General features: G+C 41.3%; 1 protein-coding gene across 5 annotated transcripts in view; it reads left to right on the top strand.

The window, feature by feature from the left end:
* The window catches only part of PHEX (phosphate regulating endopeptidase homolog X-linked), a 140,559-nt gene that overhangs the window by 68,645 nt on the left and 47,109 nt on the right, over positions 1 to 24,805 (top strand). For all 5 annotated transcript variants that reach the window (XM_038397218.2, XM_038397225.2, XM_038397240.2 and 2 more), the window contains 2 exons: positions 1,282 to 1,383; positions 23,540 to 23,617. In XM_038397218.2, the coding sequence (XP_038253146.1) occupies positions 1,282 to 1,383; positions 23,540 to 23,617 (180 nt within the window). The remainder of the gene's footprint in view (positions 1 to 1,281; positions 1,384 to 23,539; positions 23,618 to 24,805) is intronic.

Here is a 24,805-nt window from a genome sequence, read left to right on the forward strand (position 1 = left end):
TTAATTTGAGAGAGACATACAACAAGGAAATAACAGCTCAAAATGAGAGTCTAATGCATTCATGGCTGTTCAGCTGAAAACAGTGTTTTTCAGGGTCCATCTACCCCCAAAAGGACATTTTAAAGATACCATCTGTACTGATTAACATGTTGCATGTCCATGTTAATTGACATTTCTGGTTTTTTTTTAAATTTAACACAGGTAATAAACTTTATATAGTGATATGGTTGAATCCTTAGATTAATTTTAAATGTCTTTTGCTATCCCAACTTTTAGACCTGATCCAGCTCCAATAACTTCAGCCCTTTTTTATTGCCATGGTTGTGTCTTTAGTAATTGCCTATGTCTTCAGCCTCACCTGTCAACACAAGTAGAAGCAATTGACTACAAGCACCTCTGTTGTTCAACTCCCCCAGCCAAATACATAAGACTGATAACATTTCCACTCTTTAGACCAGCAGAATAATCTTTCACTCGGGATCAGATGCCATGGGATTGCTTGAGGTGCATCATTTTAGGCTATTTTAGGCTATTCTCTAATGTCTATCCCCCTGGTATCTAAGTGTTACTATTCTTGTTTTTGAAATTCCATGTCACCTTGTATAGTCATTTTATATCTGTGCCAAGTGGATGAAACATGCTACCAGACCAGAATTGTGGTGCCAATGTAAATTACTATCCAAGGTGCAAAACCAAGGAAAACTGGTTTTCCAGATAGGAACGCCCAGATAGGTGTTCAAGCTGCTGTCACCAGCCATATAAACAATACTTATTTAAATTACAGTAAAAGTCCACAAATGAAGCTAGCTGGATAAATAATAGAGCTCTGCTTTGTGTTTGGGTAAGGAATCAAACAGCCCAAATATGGTTCTTTTGGATGAATACCAATCAGAAGGAATACTGGGCACTATACACATGTGACTGGGAAACAAATTGCCAGGAATTTCACAGGACTTCTGCTGTTCTCTCAGCATGTCCATCATGAGCACAAGAAAGGCATTCTTATGATGACTGTTCATTATTGTGTCATGGAGGGAACAGTAGTCAGAAACTTGTGTAGTGTAGCTGGTAGAGATGAAAATGAAGACAAGCACTCTATGACTAGAAACCCCAGGGTTGTGGGAGAGAAGGAGGAAGGTATGTGGGGAAGGAAGGAGACTTGGGTGTCATATAAACAGAAAGAGAGAGATGTAGTCTTATCCCACAAGTCATTCATACACCCAGTTAATCTCACAGTCAGTTTCCCATGACACTCTTTATTGGGGAGAATTTGTTTTGCAGATGGCGGAGTTGACTGAAGGGATTCGCTGGGCCTTTATCGACATTTTGGAAAAGGAAAATGACTGGATGGATGCAAGAACAAAAAGGAAAGCTAATGAAAAGGTAACTGTTGATGTGGGAAAATGAAAATGCTGGGTGAAATCCTGCTGTGTTGAAGTCAATGGAAGCTTTGTCATTAGTTTTAATGCTGTGTTTAAAGTTCCATTTAATTGTTTACTATTTTAGAAATGCACATTGGCAATCTGTTTGTCTGAACTTATAGGATACTGGCTAGATGGACCTTTGGTCTGACCCAGTATGGCTGCTCTTATGTTCTAATGCTGAGAAACCTGAACTTATACTTTTCTACTACATTGTTAATTTTGTTACCTCATTTCCTCCCATGTTCACCCTGTTTGTTTTGTCCACTTCTTACACCTGACTGACATGGAGATTGAGAGTTCTCTGGGGAAGGAGCTGTCTTCCTCATTATTTGTCAGTACAGTGCCTGCCACAATGAGCCTTGATCCTTGAATGGGCTTTCTAGTTTCTACCATACTACAAATGAATAATACTACTATAAAATATTTTTAAGTTTAGATTGTTTAGAATGTCCAGTACCTGGAAGGACAAGGCTCCAATTTAGCAATGCGTATATGAAGATGTTATGTCTGGCATCTTCTCTGATGTCACTGTTGGAAGTCTATCCCCTGAAAACAGTACTTCCAAGGGTGATGTCGAGCAATCAGTGAATCAGCAGTCCCCAAATGCAATGATATCACATCATTCTCAAGACTGGCATTTCCCTTCATGATAACTTAAATATTATGTGACATTACAGTACAGAGGGTAAATTGGATGTTAGAGGGTACCGAAGGCTTCCTGAACCAGGTCCCTCCATCTCTCACTTACACTATATGAGACATGGAAAGTGATCTCAGAAAACAGGGAGCAGCACACAGAGCAACAATCTGGATTTGTCTACGCAAGTGTCAGAGCTTGGGTCAACTGACTTGGGCTCACACTCTGGGGCTAAAAATAGCATGTGGACGTTTAGGCTTGGGCTGAAGCTTGGGCTCTGAAATCCAGCAAGGGGTGCTCTCAGAGCCTGGGCTCCAGCCCGAGCCTGAACATCTATAATGCTATTTTTAGCCCCACAGCATGAGCCCACTGAGCCCGAGTCAATTGAACCAGACTCTAAGAGTCACTGCTAAGGGGTCGGTCTCTCTCTCTTTTTTTTTTTTTTTTTACCGTGTTGACATACCCTAAACGTGCGTGAATTCACAGGAGGAGAAGATGGGCTCTTCACCATTTTTTTCTCCTTTTACTTATAAAGCCGAAAATTTGGTGGCTTTATGAGTATTTGTTTACTGGTTTGATACACAGAAAGTGCATCTGTCTAAATGTGTCCACATTGTGTCATTGCCTGTGTCCATAATGCTGCTGTTATCTTGTCAGAGCTCACAAGTTGAGAGGTTGTTTGGGTCAGTACTTGAGATGAGGAACAACTGCATAAAGTATATTGCTGTGGATACCTAGGTAGCCCTCTGACTTCTGGGTCAGTACTGAGCCAAAGCCCACCATTATAACAGAGAGTTCTGTGTTGCTGGAGACACCATGTTTCAGATGAAAGGCCAGAAGGAACAACTAAATCATCTAGTCTGACCTTCTGTATAGGGTGACTAGACAGCAAATGTGAAAAATCGGGATGGGGGGGTAATAGGAGCCTATATAAGAAAAAATCCCAAAATTGGGACTGTCCCTATAAAATCGGGACATCTGGTCACCCTACTTCTGTATAACACAGCCCATAGAATGCCACCCAGTTATGCCTGCATTGTGCCAATGACATGTAAAATAACTGCTCTAGTTGCTTGTGGTAATTAAGTGTCTCATGGCATTTTTATAAGAATAAGATTGTTAACTTGAGGACAAATCCAACTATGTGTGATTACAATCTGACCTTGGGCAAACTCTCATGAGTTCAAACGCACTGTTCTATCCACTTAGCCATATTATCTCCTAATGACATATAGTGTAGAATTGCTGTGTGTAGTTAAACAGCATCAGCATTTTACCCAGAAATGGCTGTATTTCATAAAGCCCGTTTTGTCTAGACATACTTTGTTTAGCTGGGTTTTTTTTGAGTTAGCAAACCACGTTGGAATGAAAGGAGTTAATTATTGTTGTTGTTTTCCTGTTTACCAGTTCTACTGCAGTAGGTCAGTTTCCCTGGTATTTAGTCCCTTTTTAGTCCATGGGCAGTTGAGTCTGTAGCAGGTTTACTCCTTTCTTGTGCAACAGGTAAAAGACCTTTTTTGTATGTTTTGGTTTTGTGCATTGAAAATGTTCTTGAAAAAATTCTCTTCTTCTAACATGATCTTGATGGGCTCGTATGTCTGTATGTTTAGGTGACTCCACTGTATTGCAAATGGCTTGATAGCCTTATTGATCACCTCAAAGAGGATACTACAGATTCTGCCCGTGATAGGGATAGCCTCAATACTAGCTTCCACGTATTTATTGCCAATAGTGCCAGGGGTCAGCTGAACAACAACCTTCTATAAGCCTGACCCAAACCTCACTGAAGTCGATGGAAAGACTCCCATTGATTTAGGCAGGCTTTGGAGTGGATCCCTATGATAGATCCAGTGCCATAGTTTGGCTTTGGGAGAGCAGCCAGCTCAGTCTAAGTTTTGAAAATTGGCCTTTTTAGCAAGTATTAGCTTATGTGGCCTTCTGAACACTTCTTCTGCATCCTTGTGCTCTGTATCTCAAGGAATCTCACCTTTCCTCCTGGAATACTCTGGAGTTTAAGTGTGTTTCTTTCTCTCTAGAATAAGACACACAATCAAAATCATGTCTTCTAATCATTTCAAAACCCTATGCTGTAAGTGTGAATGTAAACCAGTTCTACTGAAAGCAGCCTCCCTCCCCCCCCCCCAAAAAAAACCCCAAAACAAAACACACAGAGAAATGGATCCTAATACGTTTGGGGGGTGTTGTTTTTTTTAACATGCAATTCTCACTTAATTCTCTGGATGGAGCTCATGGTATTTCTAAAAACCATAGTTAAGTCAGAGTCTAGTATCTGGCACCATGCTTTCATATTCTGTTTCCTTTTTCTTCTGTTAGTCTTATTTTATTATACTCTATTTGGCTATAATCAATGATTTGTTTACACTGTTCCTGTCAATCCTTTGAGTCTTAGATGGAGGCCTCTGATTTTTCTCTGTTTAAAACCCATTTTGCTTCCTGCTCTCACTTTTTAAACTCCCTATTTTGTGAGGGGCATTACATTTTGCCTTCATTTTTTAAGTATAGCTAAATTATTCAGATGAGTGCAGCTCAATGGGTGTCTTTGGCATGTGCTGTATGCATTATGTCAGTCATGCAGAGAGATACCTCTTCAATAGCTCTTGTGCTGGGCCAGCTCTGAGTCACCTTGCAGCCTATTGGGAAAGCTAATAAATGTGCAAAAAGGGCCTTTTCTTTTTCTGACAATGAACGTGTTGATAGCAGACTACTATATCAGCCTAATGATACTGACAGCTGCATTTCCTAAAGATGGACCTGCAGAGAAAAAAGAAAATCCAAAACTGAAACTACATCAACGTGACTTTTGTAATCATGTGCTAATGATGATCCTAATTTTTAAAATCGTAATTTATTGCTGCTTCTTCAAAAATGATAATTCACTGGCAGATGATCATTGTGAGAAGTAAACTATAATTATGTTTCTTGGGCACTGGCAGGATACATTAATTTTTTGCTCACCCCTTTGTTTTCCTCCCCTAAAATGCCTCTTGTACTTGAGTTTAATGGGGGGCTTGAGAGTAAGATTCAAGACCTATATACACAAACATATTTTCCAAAAGTATGAAAATTTACTGCTCCTTTGAAGTTACGTTATTTGTCTAGATGAAGCACTACTTTTTAAATTTTAAGTACAAATGACAAGCCAAAAAATCTTGTGCTTCTGTAATAAGACCTTTCTGTAACATAATTAACCTTTCTAGGTTACAGAGTACAAATCCCTAGGTCACTCTGAAGTAATGTTGTTGCCTACAGAATTTGACTGTTGCCTGGTTTTACTTTTCTCTAAGGAAGTCCTATTTACAACTTTTATTTCCAATCCCATCTCTCCCAGTCTGAGGACTGATAGGACAGAGTCACAGAAAAACATGCACATAATTCTCTGTTTCTTAGTTTAGTTTCAGTTTATATTGCTTGATTCTGTTCCCAGTGAAGTCAATGGCAAAAGTCTGATTGACTTCACTGGAAACAGAATCAAGCAATATAAGCTGATGCAAAATTCCCATTGACCTCTGTGGTGCAGATCAGGTAAATGGCCTTTACAAACTAATGCCTGGAGTAAGTTAGGACAATCTATAATAGGAACAAAGGCCCCAATTCAAAAATGTATTTAAGCATGTGCCTTAAGCACTTGTGTATTCTCATTGAAGTCAACCCCATTGAAGTCAATTGGACTACTTTGGCACTTTACTGAATAAGAGTCAATCATTTTAGCGGAACCACTTTTAAATGCTTTAAATATGGTAATCATGGTCACTGGACAGGAGCCATAACTGTTCTCAAACTATGTTTAAAGTAGAGCTGGTCACAAAGTTTTCACCAAACTGTTCCTTTTGTCAAAAAATGTCCATTTGTCAAAACGAGAACTGTTTATGGGGAAAAGGGAGGCTTTGACAAATTGTTTGACTCAAATTTTTTTTGGAACCCTTTCCCTCCCCTGAAATTGTCAAAGCAATTTGACATTTTCAAAATGAAAAGTTCTGGTTTTCTAGTTCCAAAATAACTGTTCAGATAGAAATGTAAGCTAATTATATTTTTAAAAATTGTTAGAAAATGGTCAAAATTGAGATTAAATGCTTTGAAATGATCAGACATAACATTTTGATTGATCTGAACCAAAACTTTTTTGGGGGGTTTTCTGCTTCTGAATATTTTTGAGATTTTGACACTTTGTCCTTATTCAGGATGGGAATAAATGTAAAAATCTTGAAAATTTTCACAAGACTGGCAAACCATTTCCTGCCCAGCACTAGTTTATAGCTTGTTCGCCTAATATGGTTTAAATAATAATGCTTTCCATTTCTGTCTGTCTTTCAGAAATAAAAATGTCGATAAGCGCCAGCCTATTGTTTGTGTTTATCCCTTAGGTTATAAACCAAATAATGCAAAAGTACTTTTGCAGATTAACCAGTCCCAAGCCTCAGTGCACCCTTGAGAAAAGAGAAGGAAAAGATAGACGTTTCAGGGTGTCTGAAAAGTTAACAAAACCAGGCTCTGACGGACCATATATAGGAGTGAGTCCCAAAACTAAAGACCCCACCCCTTCCTTTATGTTTATATAGCACCTTCAATCCAGAGATCTAAAAGCACTTCACAAACCTTAAATCTACTTTAGAAACATTAATGGACTCTGCCAGGTTACTCTTGTTCAGTGACACCTTTCTTCAGAAGGAGCTGGGAACTGAGGGGGAAACGTTCAAAGGCAGAGATGGAACTCACTAGGAGTTAGGTGCCTAACTCCTATTTGTGCCTTTAGAAACCTTTGAACCCATTCTTCTCCCTTCCAGATTTGTGCTTTTAATCACAAAACCATCTACCCTATCTTTAGTGCAGACTGAGCCTCAGTGATGATTTTGCTGCAGTGGAATACTTTAATATTTCTGTAGTCTTGGGTTGTGGCAGTGCTCTGATGTAGACATTAAAGACTAAGATGCCAATCTATATTGTCCGTTGGGGGACCTGGCTGCAAAAGGTTAGTCTACTGATACAGTTAAAATATGATCTGGAATATGTAGTGGTGCTGAACCATGTTTTAACTGTGTTCCTGAACTGTCCTACCACTTTAGAGGATAATAAACATACCGCCATTCAACTCAGACTTGTCTTTACAGAGCGGTTAATCCTTTTCCTACTATGCTCATGAATGTGTGCAGAGAAGAGCACTACATGATGGGTTAAAGGAAGGAAGTGAAGAGTACTGTATTCACTGGAAATGAGGAAGGGAATCTGGAAAGGTCACTGTAGTAACCCAGACTGGAATTCTGCCAGGATGCTGAAGTTAACACCCTTCTGTGTTCGTCTGGAAAATGACAGCGTTAAGGATGACATTTCAACTGGCAGATAAAACAAGTGGGAGAGACTTTCTTTTCAGTTTGAAAGTATTCTACACTTTTTTCCTGGACTAAAAAGAAATCCCCACTTGCGTTGGATCAACAGTACATAGTTACAAGTCCAGGACTTCTTCCTCCAATAAACTTTTACTTTGGCCTCAGAGAATATCATCTTTCAAAACCCAAACTCAATTAATCTCCTCAGGAAGACTGGGGTTTTCTGCTCAATAACCATGTGAAATGTTCATCTTTGACCTGAGCTGAAGCTAATAGTCATGGCATGTTTGCTTGTATCTTATCTGTGAGGTTAGATCTGCTACTGTCAGCTTCTCCCTTGTTATGTGGCTGCTGCTACAGTCAGTTGTACAGTGATGTCAGTTCCATTAATAACCTGAGCACCACGCAGACAGATAGTGGAAAATGGGTGAAGGGAGAGGAAATTGCATTTAACCCTGATCTCTTGCTGTCATTTTTCAGACCCTAGCACAACTCCATAAGGCCAGAGTGGGTGCATGATATCAAAACACTTGTAACAAATCTCAGGCTTGAAACAGAGGAAGGGAGGCAGAGAAAAAGTTGGAGGGACACACACACAAGTAAAATTGAGCATGAATCTGGAGCTTTTGGAGTGGAAATGCTGTGTCAAAGCAGTGATACACATCATCTTAACATGAATTCTTCTGAAGTGTAAGAAAGTTGCTCTCATTTTTGCAAACTTGATGTTGTTTTAGCTTTGACTATCATTGTTTTTGCTGTTTCTCCAGCAAAACCAAAACCCTTTTATAAAGGTACATTTTAAAAAGGATTATTGCCCTGTTGCTGAGCGGTAATGGATTCTCATACATTCATAGACTTTAAGGCGAGAAGGGACCATCATGATCATCTAGTCTGACCTCCTTCATATCGCTGGCCACAGAACCTCATCCACTCACTCCTGTAATAGACCGATAAGCTCTGGCTGAGTTCCTGAAGTCCTCAAATCATGATTTAAAGACTTCAAGTTACAGAGAACCCACCATTTACACTAGCTTAAACCCACCAGTGACCTGTGCCCCATGCTGCTGAGGAAGGTGAAACCCCCTCAGGGTCTCTGCCAATCTGACCTTGGGGACAATTCCTTGCTGACCCCAAATATGATGATTAATTAGACCCTGAGCATGTAAGTGATACCCATCAGCCAGCACACCTGGGAGAAAATTCACTGAAGTAACTCTGAGGCCTTGTAGGCCATTTTCCTGTTTGGAGCTGGAATCAGTGAGGCAGAAAAAAGTACATTCTTAGTGTAATTTGTGTATTTACAAAATGAACACATGTCCTGTTTCCTTGAGCAAGGTTGTAACAGGCTGCATTCAGGCAGAACCCCCAAGTAAGGCCTCTGCCTTCCCAGCCCCAAGGAGCAGCTTCCTTGGGCCTGTGTCTTTCTCCAGGACTCTCTCAAAGTCAGACACATCCAATTGCTTAACAAGGCACTGTTTCTTTTCCTCCCTTAGCCCCTGACCCTTACCCTGGGAAACCCCTAATTCAAATATTGCTTCAGACTGCATGGTCTGGAAAAGGTGACCTGGCTATGGACCCTCCTTTTACTCAGCAGCTCTGAGAAAGGAGCTGAGAAAGGTCCCATGAGAAAGGAGAGTACTTTAACCCACATGATACCCAGGTCCCTTACTGACTCTGTGGGTGCAGTTACCACATGGCATCTTTAATTCTTTTATGGAGACTTTAATCCGGGGTACTTATGTTAACCACCCCAATGTGCCAACCACGAGCACCTTCTACCGTAACAGGATAGATTCTTCAATATGGTTTCTGATTTGCCAGGCCAATCACCTACAGTGGGAAGGTTGCTTTGGGCACTCTCTTTGCTGCCCAGATAGCCATGTTTTAAAAGCCAGGTTCCAAACCCAGTTGTAGTAAAACAGGTTTAGGACATGGCTTGATCACCTGGTGGAAGCTGAAAGAAAAGGAGAACTTGTGGCACCTTAGAGACTAACAAATTTATTAGAGCATAAGCTTTCGTGAGCTACAGCTCACTTCATCGGATGCATTTGGTGGAAAAAACAGAGGGGAGAACACTGGTGGAAGCTGATCACTCATGTTCCATTTATTTAAAAATACGTGTTTCAGACAAATTTTTTCAAAGCCACTAATGGCAGACTTCCAGTGCGAGGCAGGTGCCTAGCTATTGTTTGTCTTCAAAAATCTTCACCTACATTTGGTCAGCTGTTTTGATATTTGACGATGTGCTTTGCCTAACTTGAGAGCATATATAAAGGACAGTGTAGGGCCAGATTCTGTAATCTACATGTGCTTTTGACTGCACTTTGTGTACAGATGGTCCTGGCAGACTAACTGGCTTGTGTGGCCATAATCCTCCCCCTTATGCTGGTGAAACCAGGAATAACTGCACTGGTGCATCTCTATGTGTTAATACATATTTTTAATACCCTGAGTATTAGACAGCAGAATTGGTGATGTAGTTGGGGGAAACTTTGTTATAATGTCAGCAGAGATTAAATTGTTCAAGCATTTCATTAGCCAATGATGTCTGAAACAAAATAATGAAGAGAAATGTTAAATGTCCCATTGAAATGCTCCAGACTCTGGTGGTGGTAGAGTTTACAGAGGTATTTTTTTTTAACGGGGATCATCAGATGCAGGAGGAGGCTGCTCCCTCATTGGCTATTCACCAAGCAGCATGCAGTACTCAGTGGCAAAGATGCTTTGTCAACTGCTCACATTTATTAGGCAAACACTAATGTGCCTACATTTTTTAAATAAGTGGTGACTGTCTGCTTCTTCCCTGATAACTTTGAAAAGTAACTTTTTTAAAGTTTAGAAGTAATCTAAGCTCAAGAATGGGATTTTTCACAATATCTACCCTTTCCTAGGTAGAAAACAGAATGTCTCCTGTTTGTTTGTTCTGTGCCGTCTTGCCTGCATTGCGTGTCTGTGCGTGTCTGTTTTCTTGTCTGCAATATAGGATAGAAGGGAGGGGTGGGAATGATGAAGGGAATAATATTGGTGTGCTCATTGCATGTCTGAACAGAAGGGGCTTGGCTCGGCTCAAGTGGACCGCGTTCCTCTCAACAGAGTGAGACAACAACTGCAAAACCCTGATTGTAAGAACTGTTTCAAGTGGGGATCAGACTGAGTATGTTGCATTGTTAGCATTCGATATGGTTGAATGTTCAGGCTGTGAGGCATTTTGTAGGTATTTTGGAGATACGGTTGTTCAGATCCAGAGTGAACAATTTACCACCATACAGATAGAATCTATTCTTGGACGTCAGAGAAAGGGAGGTGTAAATACATTCATCTTTGCTTGAATTTAAGTCCATGATGACTATTAAGTTTATGGGAAATGTTAAAGCCACACCCTGTCCACACACTTCTTGGCTGTATTTTAGGCCCTGCAAAGCATAGGGCCATGCAGACTGATGGGATCACAGGCTCCCACTGGTTTTCAGGAAACTAGAAATAAAAAGAAAATTCTTAGATTTTTGTAGTAAAAAAATATCCCTTTCCCAGATGAAGGTAACATTGGAAATTTTAAACACATGTCAACTAATGCAAACAGAAGGCTTGGGTTGGAAGGCTGTCACTGTCAACAGTCCCTATCACAGCTACCAAGACAGACCCTTTGGGGACCACAGATCCCACAGTGCTGGGCCCTGCAGCAGGAGAGAGCCTCCTTGCCCTCTCTCCCTCCCTTATGCTCTCTTTATATCTATGCGCAGATGATGCTATGTTATTCAGAACCTAAACTTTCCTTTAGCACGTTGAATTTCTTAAGCCCTTGGGGGTTTTTACCATGTCAATCAATGCAGTGCTCTTTGTTAAATCTCCTGACATGCCAGAGCTTAAACAAAAAACATCCAGAAAGGATTTGCTCAGAGTTGTTCATGTTTCCAGCAATGGGTGGCATGGCAACCATTTGCAGCAGAGGTCAATTGCTCAGGATTTCTCCAGATGGGGGTGAGGCACAGAGTAGCTTTCTAAGAAGAGTTTAATGGATAATTAGAGCAATGTGCTAACAGATGAAAGTGCAGTTAATGTTTGTATGAATTTATTTTGTAAATAGCAACCCTCCTGAGTTCTGAAATGAAACACACCTGGGAAGAAAATCTAGCATGACTTCAAAGGGAGGGATAACAAGGTTGTTTGTTAAAATGAAACGTTAGGTTCTGGAGAAAGCACAACATCATCTGGAGATCGAGAGACGGTATAATTTTCTCAAATACCTAAGTGACTTAAGAGCCTAAGTCACTTAGGCACTTGAGAAAACTGTACCCAGAGTCCTAGATCATGTTGTGCCACAGTGTGGGTTTGCAAGGGAGGACCTAAGGAGCTTCTCCTCCCTTGGACCACCATGTGGGTTTGCAAGGGAGGAGCACCATGTCCTTGGGCTGGCCTGTTCTTGGGCCGTTTCCGTGCAAGGTTTTCTCAGGCCTAGTGTTGCTACTGGAACTAATTACTCCATCTTCAGTGGGGGCAGAAAGGAGGAAGGGCCATTTCCCCATCTACCTCTCACTGGCCAGAAGCAGACATTGCAACCTTTCCAAAGGTAGTGTGGTATCTGTGCTCCATATGGGATTCCCTGAGTTCTTGCAGAGTTTTGCCTGTGTCAGACACAATGTCTTCCAGAGTTTCCCCAGAGCACTACACCCTTCCCTACTGCCCCCAATGAGCAGTTGTTGCTACATGTTTCAATCCCACCTCAATCAATCATTTGATTTTTTTTTTTTTTTTTTGTGGATTGGGGTGTCCTCAGTTATGAACTGTAAAATGTGAAAAATAGCATGGTAATTTGCTCAGTGTTTAAATTTTATTTTAAGTTCATTAGGATGCACTCCCCCCGCTCCCCCCCAAAAAAAGAATTTATTCATGGAGGGTTTTTTTGCCTGGATTAAAAGGAGCATCATTACTCATTCACTGGGACCTTAATGCATCCTTCTCTTAATTTATCTTGCAAGGGCCAAGGTGCTTATGGTTAAAATAGGGTTATCAGTCTGGCACTTTAAAAATAGCAATACATTCACTAAAAAGAAACAGTAACAGCTGCAACTATAGGTTTAGTCCAATCACATTTATGTAGCTGGAAAAGTGGAAAAATCATTGTAGCCCTGAGGTTAATAAAAACTATGTTATAAAACAAAGAATTTAGCATACAGGCCTAGGGTAAGATTTTTCAAAGCATTGAGCATTATCAGTTTGCTGCCATCAAAGTAAATGGGAGTTTTACTGTTGGCATCAATGGGACTAGAAATAGGACAAAGTTGTTTAATATCCAATTTGTATGTTTTTATTGCTTTGTGCTTGGTGTTGGGTTTTATACTGTTCACCATTAACTGGGGATTAAAGATTCTTTTTAGACCTCTCCAATGAAAAGCTGAAACAACTATTGCCTTCCAATATAATACTTCATATTGGTAAACTGTAGTCTGCCAATGGATTTAATCTGAATGGTTGAAGCTTTATTTCAGCAAGGAGACTCTCTTTCTGTGGACTTGGCTTTATTTAAATTCTCATCGAGCATGGCTTGTCTATTGCATTGGTTTCCAAAACAAACACTTAAGCTCCTTCCCATTCAGCATTTTAAATCTTTTTAATATGTCTGTCAGTTGGCATTTGGACCAAGAATAAACTAATTTAAGGCTTGGATCATTTCACTGGCTTTATGACTAGTTTCACTGTGTTCTTTCTTAATACATTTATAGATAGTTTTGGACTATTGGATTTGATTCACTCAGAGTTGATATGGAGCATGAAATACCAAAATGTAGTTGGTTCATTGGAATCAAGGTATTGCATTAGTTCAAAATTACAAGGGATATAGTAAGCATAGATCCAACCATATATATTGTGTAATCATAGATGAAGGATTATCAGGAATATCTTCTGAGTGCCATGAATATTCATATTTGACAGTCCAGATCGGTGGTGAGGTATGTACACTGTGTAGTCTTACAATCTGTTGTCTCTCCCCGTACCCCCAAGTCTGTATGTAAAATAACTGAATCTCATGATGTAGCATCACAAGCACGGGTAAAAATGGGAAATGAAGATAGAGTAAAATGCACAGGTATATGTCTCTTTTGATATAACTACAGTTTAGCTCAGTGGTGGGCAAACTTTTTGGCCCGAGGGCCACATCTGGGTGGGGAAATTGCAGTATATGTAAACAATATATGCAGGGTATGAATGTAGGGCTGGGGCAAGGCATTGGGGTATGGGAGGAAGTGCAGGAAGGGGTGGGGTGCACGCTCTGGCCTGGCACCGCTTACCTCGAGCGGCTCTGGGGTAGCAGCAATGCGCAGCAGGGCTAAGGCAGGTTTAGGGCAGGGGGTCGGGGTGTGGGCTCCAGCCTGGCACCGCTTACCTCGAGCGACTCTGGGGTAGCAGCGGTGTGCAGCAGGGCTAAGGCAGGCTCCCTGCCTACCCTGGCCCCTCGTTGCTCCTGGAAGTGGCCAGCATGTCTGGCAGTCGTTCCTAGGAGTGGGGTGGGGCAGATGGCTCTGCTGTGCACTGCCCTCGCCTGCGGGTACCACCTTGAAGCTCCCTTTGGCCGTGGTTCCCCGTTCCCGTGCAATGGGAGCTGTGGGGGCAGTGCCTGCAGGTGAGGGTAGCGCACAGAACCCTCTGCCCCCTCCCCAGGAGCTGCAGGAATGTGGTGCCAGCCGCTTCTGGGAGCAGCGCAGAGTCAGGGCATGCAGGGAGCCTGCCTTAGCCCTGCTGTGCCACGGGGCTGGCAATTCTGTGGGCTGGATTGAAAGCCATGATAGGCTGGATCTGGCCCACAGACCATAGTTTGCCCTCCCCTGGTTTAGCTGGTAGAAGAATGAGTTTGATAGGAACACATATTAGCTGGTCTAGTAATTATACTGATACACTGAGCTAAGAAAGTGGTTTGGTTTTTATGTTAATATGACTCATGCTGTTGTGTCCAATGCTCATGCTAAAATAATTTCCTCTAAGAATAAAAGAAATTTGTAGTGCTCAGGGAAAATCATTTTCCCAATCAAGACAACGGTAAAACTCACAATGTCATTAAAGGGATCAGTATTTTCCAGACTAGTTCACCCAATAATGTCAAACCTTTAGCCACATGAGACTCCCAGATTATGGGGGACCCACGCCAGGAAGATGTACAGTACTATTTGCTGGTTGTGCTTCAGTGCTATGCAGTCAGAGCCGTCCCTTGGGTAGGGCGAATTGGGGCGACTGCTCCAGGTCCTGGGTTTTGGGGGGCCCTGCAGTCCGGTGCAATTGACCGGCGTGGTTGATCCTGGAAGAGACGAATCTGTCACTTCCAGCCCGGATCCCCGCACTTTAGAGGGTTCCATGGGCTGGTACAAATGGCCCACATGGTTGGTCCCAGAAGACACTAATCTGTCATTTCCGCCCCAGACCCTGCACTCCCCTAGGGATGGCCCTGTGTGCAGTGCTGCTGATTGAGAGTTATGTGATGGTGATAGCTTAAACTTCCTAAGAACTGGAATTTCTCTTCCTTAACTGCTGTCGTGGCTAGGACATATCCCAGGTTCCTCCTTCAGTTTAATTGCTCACAAACTCATATGACAGTTCTGGTGCAGTGCTGCCTGACATCTATAGAACTGAACATTGTATTCTATTCACGTTGTTGTTGCACTGGGCTCATCATCATAGTATTTGAGCACTTTCCAGTAGTGCATGAAGCAACATGACTACACATCTGCCAAGTTTTATTTGTTCTCTCATGCTCTCCTCAGAGAGAGAAGCATGTGCAGTGTGGTTTCTTTGTCTGTATATTTTTTTTAATTTACCTGTTATGTATTTATGTAAGAGAAGGCAAGGTCAAGGAAATGCACCTTGCACTTGGTGTGGAAGGTGATGAGGTTAGTGGTGGTTCATAGTTCTTGGGACCACTCTTGGACCATTCTACTCTCTTGGACCATGCCCAGAGACATTTCTGTCTCTAGCACAGAGGAGCTTTGGTCTTATTGTTGATAGTTCCATTGTGCCAGAGGAGTAGCGTTGTTGATCGTGGGCTTTGTCCTGGAGCTTTAGATGGTCTTTTAGATATTCTGGACCTAGGTCATGGAGTGCTTTCAAGATAAGGACTGAGACCTTGACCTTGATTCAAAATTCTATGGGAAGCCAGTGTAGAGAGTGGATGACAGATTTGATATGTGCATAGTAGCCTGTGTTGATGAAGAGATATGCTGGAGTTTCCTATGGCTTAGGAACCTGTAACCCAGCTGAGAGGTGATGCAACCTTGAATAACTGAGACCAGGTCTCCTTCTGCCAGGAAAGAACAGAGGTTCCTAGCTAGGTGGAGATGATAGCAGCATCCTCAGGTAATGCTTTCTATGTGAAAGCTCAGCATTAGTGAGGAATCCAAGAGTACTCATAGACTACGGACTGAATTCACTAATTGTGGGTGTGTATCTGCAACCAATGGAGACTGCACCATGGCTGCAAGCTCTTCAAAGTACTTTCCTCAGCCCAACAGCATCACTTCTGTTTTGCTTGGGTTCGACTTCATCCAAGAGCTGATCCCATCCAAGCAGGCGGCCACCTTTGTAATAGTGATGTGATTGTTTATGGTGAAGGATAGGTAGAACTGTGTACCATCTGCATATTGCTGGAACTTAAGTTCTTGTTGTTTGCCCAGTTCACCTAGTGGTTGCACATAGATGTTGAAAAGCACTGAAGAGAGAACTGATTTTTGTGGAACTCCACAAGTGAGGGGTCTAATGGTGGAGGTGCCATTTCCCATCACTGCTTATTGGTGGTTGACTAGGACGGAAGTGTCCAGGGTGGTTTTCTTTAGTGTTTGTTGGACTACTGTGTGTTAGAAGGAGAAAGCGAAGATTCCTTCTCTGAACGAAGTGTGTGTGTTTCACTCAGGAGTGGTACCAGTTGTTCATGACTCTTTCACAAGCCAGGAAGGGCCTGGATCTCCTCTCTTGCATGTCATAGGAGCTTGGAACAGAAGTGGGTGGGAGATTAGGTTAATGTTACACACAGAGGGTGAAATTCTGGTTCTATGAAATCAATGTGAACTTTGACTTTAATGGGGTCAGGATTTTGCCCTGAATCTTGGGCCTTGCAGCCCCAGAGGAGAATCATGCACTTGAGGAACGGCCTAGTTTGCTTGAACCAGCTGTGAAGATTTTTGTCTTCAAAGCATACAAGACCAGAATGCATTAGCAGGAATTTATGACAGAAAAACGTGTCTCAGTCATGCAAACTGATGTGCTGACATCTCCATGCTGTGAGGTCCTACTGAAGTTTCAACTGCTTGAAGTGGCAATATAATAAAGGTGAAATAATACTGTTTATATCACCCCTATTGTATTAGAACTCAGTGAATAATTGCCAACAAACAATGTATTTGGCAAATTCCCCTCCTGTCTTTTTTTCCTGCTCCTGGAATGTCCATGAGCAGACTGGCATTTGCCAAATACACCAAATACAAAGTTTTCTCTGTTCTCTGAGTTGATTGAAAGCAGGTCGGTGTGACTATTATACACCAGATATTTTAAATTTGTGCTGTGTTGCTGAGTTGCGATTAGTCACATGTCACCTGGTTTTTTTCTGTTGTTGAACTCAGGATGTAGCAAGAAGGAAGCATTAATAATCACTTTAAGTTAGAACATATAAAACAACTACTGAAATAGGAATATAATAGCTTAGCTTACTGTTGGCCAGTTGGATGTGGTGTGCAAATTAGTTATTAAACAATCCTCCAGTTCCCTGGAATCTTGATAAATTAAGTTTCATAGTTAAGTTAATTGTACTCATTTTTAATCATTACAAATATAAAAAGACCAACAGTTAAAACCAATGTTTAAAAACAGCCACATACACAGCAGTTTGATGACTAGCTGTGTTCTGTAGTATGCTCTGCCCAGATCAAGCACTCTTGATAACTTCATTTAGCACTTTAGACCAAGCAATAAAAGGGTTTGGGTTTGAGTGTCCACTTCATTTTTGATTGCAGAGTTTACTATTCGCAAATTGTTTCACATTGCACCAGCTGAGGAAATAAAATACATCACTGTGATGGGCCCAATCCAGCTTCCAGTGAAGTCAATAGGAGCCTTTCTACTGATGTCACTGGGAGTTGGTTCAAGCCCCATATTGTACCTCACTATATTTGACAAATTTCCATCACCCAATTTTTTTCCTCTTTTCTGTGTCTACAACTAAAATATCTACCAGCAATATGCGTGCAGCAATTTTACCAGATGGCTCTCGAATTGTATATTTTCAATGAAAAATGAAAAGACCAGACATGTACATAAAGGCTGAATTAATCTTTGTAATTAAATGGAATATTACTTTGCCATGAACTATTCTAGCTTTCAAACTAGATTTCATGCTAATTTTTCAGTGAACTATAATTGTATTAATTTTTAATTTTTTCGATGTTCCAAAATAAATATAATCTTCTTAAAGTCGGTACAAAAAAGCTTTTTCATACTCATGAGTTTTAATTTTTGCAGGTATTTCTAAAACATCTTACAGTAGATACAGTGTTGTTTCAATGTACACGGGTAGGTTAGTGCTTAAAGCCAAGTACTTTTATATCATGATAAAAATAAGATATAATGTAGCACATTGACAATCATGATAGTCTTTCATTGGAGTTTGTTTAAGCTATGAATATATTCTAGTAAAACTATACATTTAAGGTAACTGTAAATTATTTCCACTTTAACGACCCTTTACATTGCCAGGGTGGCTTAAAGGGATCTTAGTGTAAATGAAAATCAGGCCCAGCAGTTAAAATGATCAGTGAGAGGGTCACTGGTAATGCTCAGATACCAAGGCATGGTAGAAGAATCTGAATGATGTTCTGTAGCTCTGAAACACAAACATTTGATTTAGGCTGGCAAGCCAAGGCAAGTTTAATTTTTTTTTAAATTTCATTTTGCATTTGCAGCCATCTGGTTTGTGATACACTTGGAATGAATAGAAATGGGGGGAAAATTATGGGTGAAGTCAATAGCAAAACTTACACTGATATCAATGGGGCCAGGATTTTTTTTTCTCTTTCTCTGGCCTTCTGTCTCTCTCCCTCCCACGCGCGCACACACACAATACATATACTGCAATATGAAATAAATGGTAAATAACAATTGGCTGTCAGTGATATTTAAATCAGTTGTTAAACTTGCTATTAGGAAGCAGATTGTCCAAAGCCTCATTCTTGATTGGCCATTTTGATAGTATCACAGACATGAACCAAATATCTATCAATGGTGCACAACTGGCATCTCGCCATTGAAACATATACAAAAAGAGGGAAATGTTAAGAGGTGATAATAAGGCATCTTTGGGATGAAGTGGGTCAGGCTTAAAGGGAAAAAGTAATAACTCTAAACTGTCCTTTTTTCTCCCACAAAGTGCCAGGCTGCCATTCAGCACTAGTTGGTGTTTTTTCCAGCCACACTTGACCAGCATATAAATTAAGCTAGCAGCCTCAAATCCCAAATGATTTGGTATGGAAGAGAATGAGTTGAAAGTGGCCATTGGGCCACAAGCTGCTTGTGGTTTCTTTGGGAAAGGACGTTGCAGCAAAGGACTCCGTAGCCAAGATAAAACAACGAGGAGTCCTTTTGTTAGTCTCTAAGGTGCCACAAGGACTCCTCATTGTTTTTGCTCATAACACCTAACATGGCTACTACTCTGAAACCCGTATTCAAGATGTATCATGAAGGGCAAGGTAGGATGTTTCTCGCTCCAGAAATGGATGGGTTTGAAAGGCCACCTTGTGTGTGAGTAATGGCATGGTTTAAAATGAGAATAACAAGCTTGTACAGGTTGTCATCCTATACCTCAGCTTCCTTGGCTGAACAGACAGAGTTTTAGATGAGAAAAGTTTTATGGTTCTGAAAGATTTTAATGTCTATGCAGATCGACTCTTCAAGGTGAAATCAAAATCTCTGAGTGGGACAGGGAGAAGAGCAGTATGCTCTCGTTAAGATCAGAGCATTAACACCTCTGGCTTAAGGCCAGGGTCCACCTTTGCTCCTCTCAGCCTGACGGCTGTGCTTGATTAACCTGCTCACTGAGATTGCTGGGTCTAAGATGGTGTCGGAATTCTGTGAGGTTTACAGCTGCTAGGGATCTGGAAGGCAGTCTGAAAAATGCCAGTGTTTTTAAGGGATAATATAATTCAAAGTGATTTTTGTTATTTGCCTAAATATATTTAACAATGTTTTTGATCCACATTTTGTACTGATTGTAGCTCTCAGTCAACGCAATACTGGAGCAGTTAATCCACATTGATTCTTTGAATTGTTTGTTTTAAAAAGGGCAATTGTTCATCAGCCATTATAAATTATTTTGTTTCTTTTGTTGGTTTAATCAAAAATGTTAAGGGCTCAATTATGCAGATGCAACACAAAGACTGCTTAATTAAGTGATTAAAATGATTACTTTGGAATACATGCAAGACATTTGAGACTAACCTAACTCATTTAAGCAGCCAATTTAGTGGAAATTAAAACTGATGAGTTTTCCTACTTGTTTTCTTGAGTAGCAAATAGCATTGAAAACCCTAAAGTAATGTACTGAAGTTTTCTAATCCATCACAAAAGTTAAGTCAACTCGTCAAGAAAGCATAAGCAGGGCAAAAAATAGATGCTGTCTACAGCTGAATTCTAGTTCTTTCCTGTTTTTCAAGCATTTATTTAAAAAAAATCTTCAGTACCTGCTGTGCCTCATGAAAAACTAAGAAAACATTCTATTTTAGAGGTAATTTGGCTCATTTCATATTTCCTATAGACAATTTGTCTTTATTGTTTTTCTATCACTGAGGATATTTGTATGACAATGGGATCCTTCTTGCTAAAGAGTTCATCTGTTCGTGCTGTTAATTTCTGACCTGAAGTCGTAATCTTCTGATTGTGACATCTTAATTATCTCTGCAACAATTCATTATGATGTCACTAGTAGAGGACAATAACTTCAACTGGGAAATAAGCCCTAGGAACAGATTAACTCTCAAGAGGCAAAGATCCTGTTTTCTTCAAAATGAGGGAAGGTAAAAGAAGGATTTTGGGGGAAAATGTTGTAGCATTGCTTCTCCCCATTACATTGGCATAGCTGATGCAAAGGGATGGCAAGAAATTGCAGAGCTGACTGTTCTGACTGTGGTCTCCTCAGCCTTTGTAGGAAGCCTTGGTGGTAGCTGGGGTGGGAAGGGAAACAGCCTAGACATTATTTACTTCTGGTCATTTTGTGGCCTTGCAATAATTCTTATTGCCACAAGGGACAAGTAAGCACAGCCCTCTGTGGGCTGGACCTATTGTGATCACAGAGATGAATCTGAATTGTTTCTAATGTGTATGTTTTCCTAAGGATTTTCATGAGATGCTATAGGTTCTTTAGTTAATATTAATAGGTTTCAGGGTAGCAGCCATGTTAGTCTGTATCTGCAAAAAGAACAGGAGTACTTGATGTCCTGCAAAAGGTCGCATCCTTGATCTGCACAAGCTGGCAACTGACAAGAATGACCCTCATTTGTGTGACTTCATTGAAACTCTGTGTGTGAATGTATGTGTGTGTGTGTGTGTGTGTGTATATATATATATATATATATACACATACAGAGAACATGTACTCCTGTTCTTAATATTAATATATGCCCTGGCCACTAATATGAAATGACTCAAGGGTATCAGATGAGTTCTATCTGGATTATTTCTAAATTTCCTATCACCTTGGTATGTAAGGCCCTGATCCTGTAAGCTGCTTCTCAGAGGCTCATAGAATCATAGATTTTAAGGCCATAAGAGACCATCATGATAATCTAGTCTGACCTCCTGCACATTGCAGGCCACAGAACACCTTCCCTCCCCCCCCCCCCCCCCCGTAATAGACTCCTTACTTCTGGCTGAGTTACTGAAGTCCTCAAATCATGATTTAAAGACTAAAAGTTGCAGAGAACCCACCATCTACAGTAGTTTAAACCTGCAAGTGACCCATAACCCATGCTGCAGAAGAAGGTAAAATAAATAAATAAATCTAGGCAACCACTGCAGTCAAGGGGCTCCATATGGGGGTAGGGGTGCTCTCACACAGATCAGCATGCAGGATTGGAGCCTATATGCTGAAGGTGGTTTATTTTAAAAGGGCCATGTAGTTCATTAAGGTTCTCCTCTTTCAGCCTTCACATGGCTTCAGATTTTTGTGTTAAAAGGATCACATTACTAGAGGAAATTTTTAAGGAAAAGTCCCGTAGTCTTAAAAGGTAAATTGATATCTGTCTTCCTAAACAACATGGAAATATACATTTTATACCATCCCACTCTATCACATGTTTAGCTTATTCCATGCATGTGTCTTATTTTGTTTGGTTTCCCCCCGCCCCCATCTTTTAGACTCTCTCTCTCTCTCTCTCTCTCCCCCCCCTCTTTTGCTCTTGGAAATAAATTGTTTCCATAGTAACTATGGATGGATGTCCTTGGGGTGGGACAAGTTTAGTGCCATCCACAAATGTATTATAAAGTTAGGTTACTTAATTGTTTCCAATTTGTATCATGATTTTATGAAATGTAAGTGCAGGCATGACAGTTACCCTGGTATATATGTATATATGTATGTATATGTATATATACACACACGTGTGTGTGTGTGTGTGTGTGTTGTGACAGGGTCGGGCCAGATGGCTATAGGAGAGTAATAGAAGGCAGATATATAAGCCCCAGGCTAAGTAGGTCCCTTTTCCCTGGGTAAGGTAACAGGGCAGGTTCCAGAACAATCAGGAACCTTCTGGAGACAATTAAGACGGACAGGCTGATTAGAACACCTGCAGCCAATCAAGAAACTGCTAGAATCAATTAAGGCAGGCACCTGGGTTTTAAAAAGGAGCTCACTTCAGTTTGTGGTGTGTGTGTGAGGAGCTGGGAGCAAGAGGTACTAGGAGCTGAGAGTGAGAATGCGGGCTGTTGGAGGACTGAGATGTACAAGTATTATCAGACACCAGGAGAAAGGTCCTATGGTGAGGATAAAGAAGGTGTTGGGAGGAGGCCATGGGGAAGTAGCCCAGGGAGTTGTAGCTGTTGCACAGCTGTTCCAGGGGGCACTCTAGACTGCTGCATTCCACAGGGCCCTGGGCTGGATCCCGGAGTTGAGAATGGGCCCGGGTTCCCCCCAAATCCTCCCAACTCCTAATCAGACACAGGAGGAGTCGACCTGGACTGTGGGTTCAGAAAAACGGCCAAGCTGAGGGCTGCTGTGAAGCTCCAAGGCGAGCAAATTCGCCAATAAGCGCAAGACCCACCAAGTTAGAGGAGGAACTTTGTCACAGTGTGCATACATAAATATGTTGGGTTTTTGTGTGTGTGTGTATATATAATATACATGATGTACTGTATATAAACACTACGGCAAATTCTCACAAATGTGAAACCGAATAAATCCAAGTTAATGTAAAAATGTAAATTGCATTATTTTAATGTTCCTATTGCCTTTGTATTGAGCATAGGAACACAGAGGATTCTGTGCTATTATTGGGAACAAGTATTTTAAGAAATGGAGTCTGTTAAAACTGAGGTGGAGTGGAAAGCCTTTAATTAGATGGCTCAGGTAGATGAGCAAAACACAGTTCAACAGCATGAACTGAAGAAACCACATTCTCGGTCAGAAAAACGTAGCCACATCCTTGTCTGGTGAGATCTATTTGACGTCAGTGGAACTATGCTGTGTTTATCCCAGCTGAGGTTCTGACCTATTCATATCCATGTCCCACATACGTCTGAATAGCTGGGCTTCAGCTGCCCTGTGGTAGTCATACAGGTCACAGGTTGTTAAAACACTAAAAAGATACAAGTTGTGACCATTAGATTAACTTTGCTTGCAGTCCTTAGTGGGGTTCAACTCTTAGGAAAAGATTATGTGCTCAAGCATACTTGTAATTCTGTAGTAACTTTACAGGAGCCAGTGGAGATACCATGTAAACTGACAGCTCAATGTGGCCCTCAATGTTATAAACTAAAACTGATTTGTTGCACCTAAGCAAGCTGTTTGAGGTGAAACCCAGGTGCCATTTGGGAGGTATAGTACTGTGCGGTCCTTTCAATGAGGGAAGAAATGCATTTTTAAATGCTTAAACAATCCAATTTTTTTTCTTTCAAAGGCAAAAGCGGTTTTGGCAAAAGTGGGTTACCCTGAGTTTATAATGAATGACACGTATATTAATGAAGACATCAAAACAGTAAGTGTAAAATGTTTTCTTCCTTTACAGTATGTCACAACTATTTTTTTGTCTTTTCCTTTCAGCCATTCAAAATCAAAACAGTTACATCATTTTTAAATAAATATGGTGTGCCAGAAAACACTCACATTTTTTCCCTTGCATGGTACACTTTGCTTATGGCCTTCTGCTTGACTTGCCCCATTCCCTTATGATTCTGAATTGAGCACACCCATCTCACAAGACTGAAATCTTAAAAGAACAATAAAGTTAAACGCACAGCCCCAGTGCTAACTTAGCTTAACCACAAAGGAAAGAATTGAGCATTGTGATGGGGTGGATAAACCCCATGCTGACAGGGAAGGATCTGGGGAGGCTGTGCACGCTAAGGTAGCCCTGCTTCTCTGGCCCTGACATTCATGCATGGTAGGGGAGGAGGGCTGTAGTCAGCACGGGGGAAGCAATGAGAAGGGAATGGCTGCTAAAGCAGTAGGAGGAATCCCCCAGCTCTGCCAGGATCCCGTGAACCCTAGTGGCAAGCCCAGTAGGGAGAGACTGACTTGGCTGCCTGCCTGGCCGTAATGACTCCAGTAAAGCTGCTACCCAGGCTGAAATAAGGTAGTACCACTGACCTTTTTGCTGACCCCAGGAGGGGCTTGTTCTCTGAGTCTGAACTTCTGCTTTTCCCATTGCCCTAAACAAAGTAAGCAGGCCCACAGTGGTGAGGCCCACTGCAAGGACTACGAGCTTGGGGGCTGGATTGGGCTGAGCCTGTGATGGTAACCGGGTGTCGCAGGGGGCCTCAACCAAGCTAGGGAGACTTTTTTTACAACATGCCCATTGGAATATTTGTTTTACAATAACATTGTGTATTATGTATAACTTGGCCAATACAACAGATTGATTATTGTGATGCTGCTTAATCCCCAACATCTGCAAGGCAAGGGAAAGAACCCTAACAAGTCATGCTCCAGGGAGAGAGAGTGATTAACTAACTACTTTCTGCCTAGAGGAGGTAGAGCTTGGGCTTACAAGGAGCTGAGAGAGCTCAGTTAAAGAGCGAAGACCCAGAAGAGAGGAGATAGGGAAGTTTCCCTCCCCCACCCAGGAAGGGCTTAGGTTAGGCAGGCTGAGGAAGAATTTATCCCTGTGGTGGGCCCTGGAAAAGAGAGAGACTGTAGAGGAGGCGGGATTCTCCTACAGGGAGAA

This window comes from Dermochelys coriacea, chromosome 1 (genome assembly GCF_009764565.3).
Source record: "Dermochelys coriacea isolate rDerCor1 chromosome 1, rDerCor1.pri.v4, whole genome shotgun sequence".
Classification (NCBI taxonomy): Eukaryota; Metazoa; Chordata; order Testudines; family Dermochelyidae; genus Dermochelys; species Dermochelys coriacea.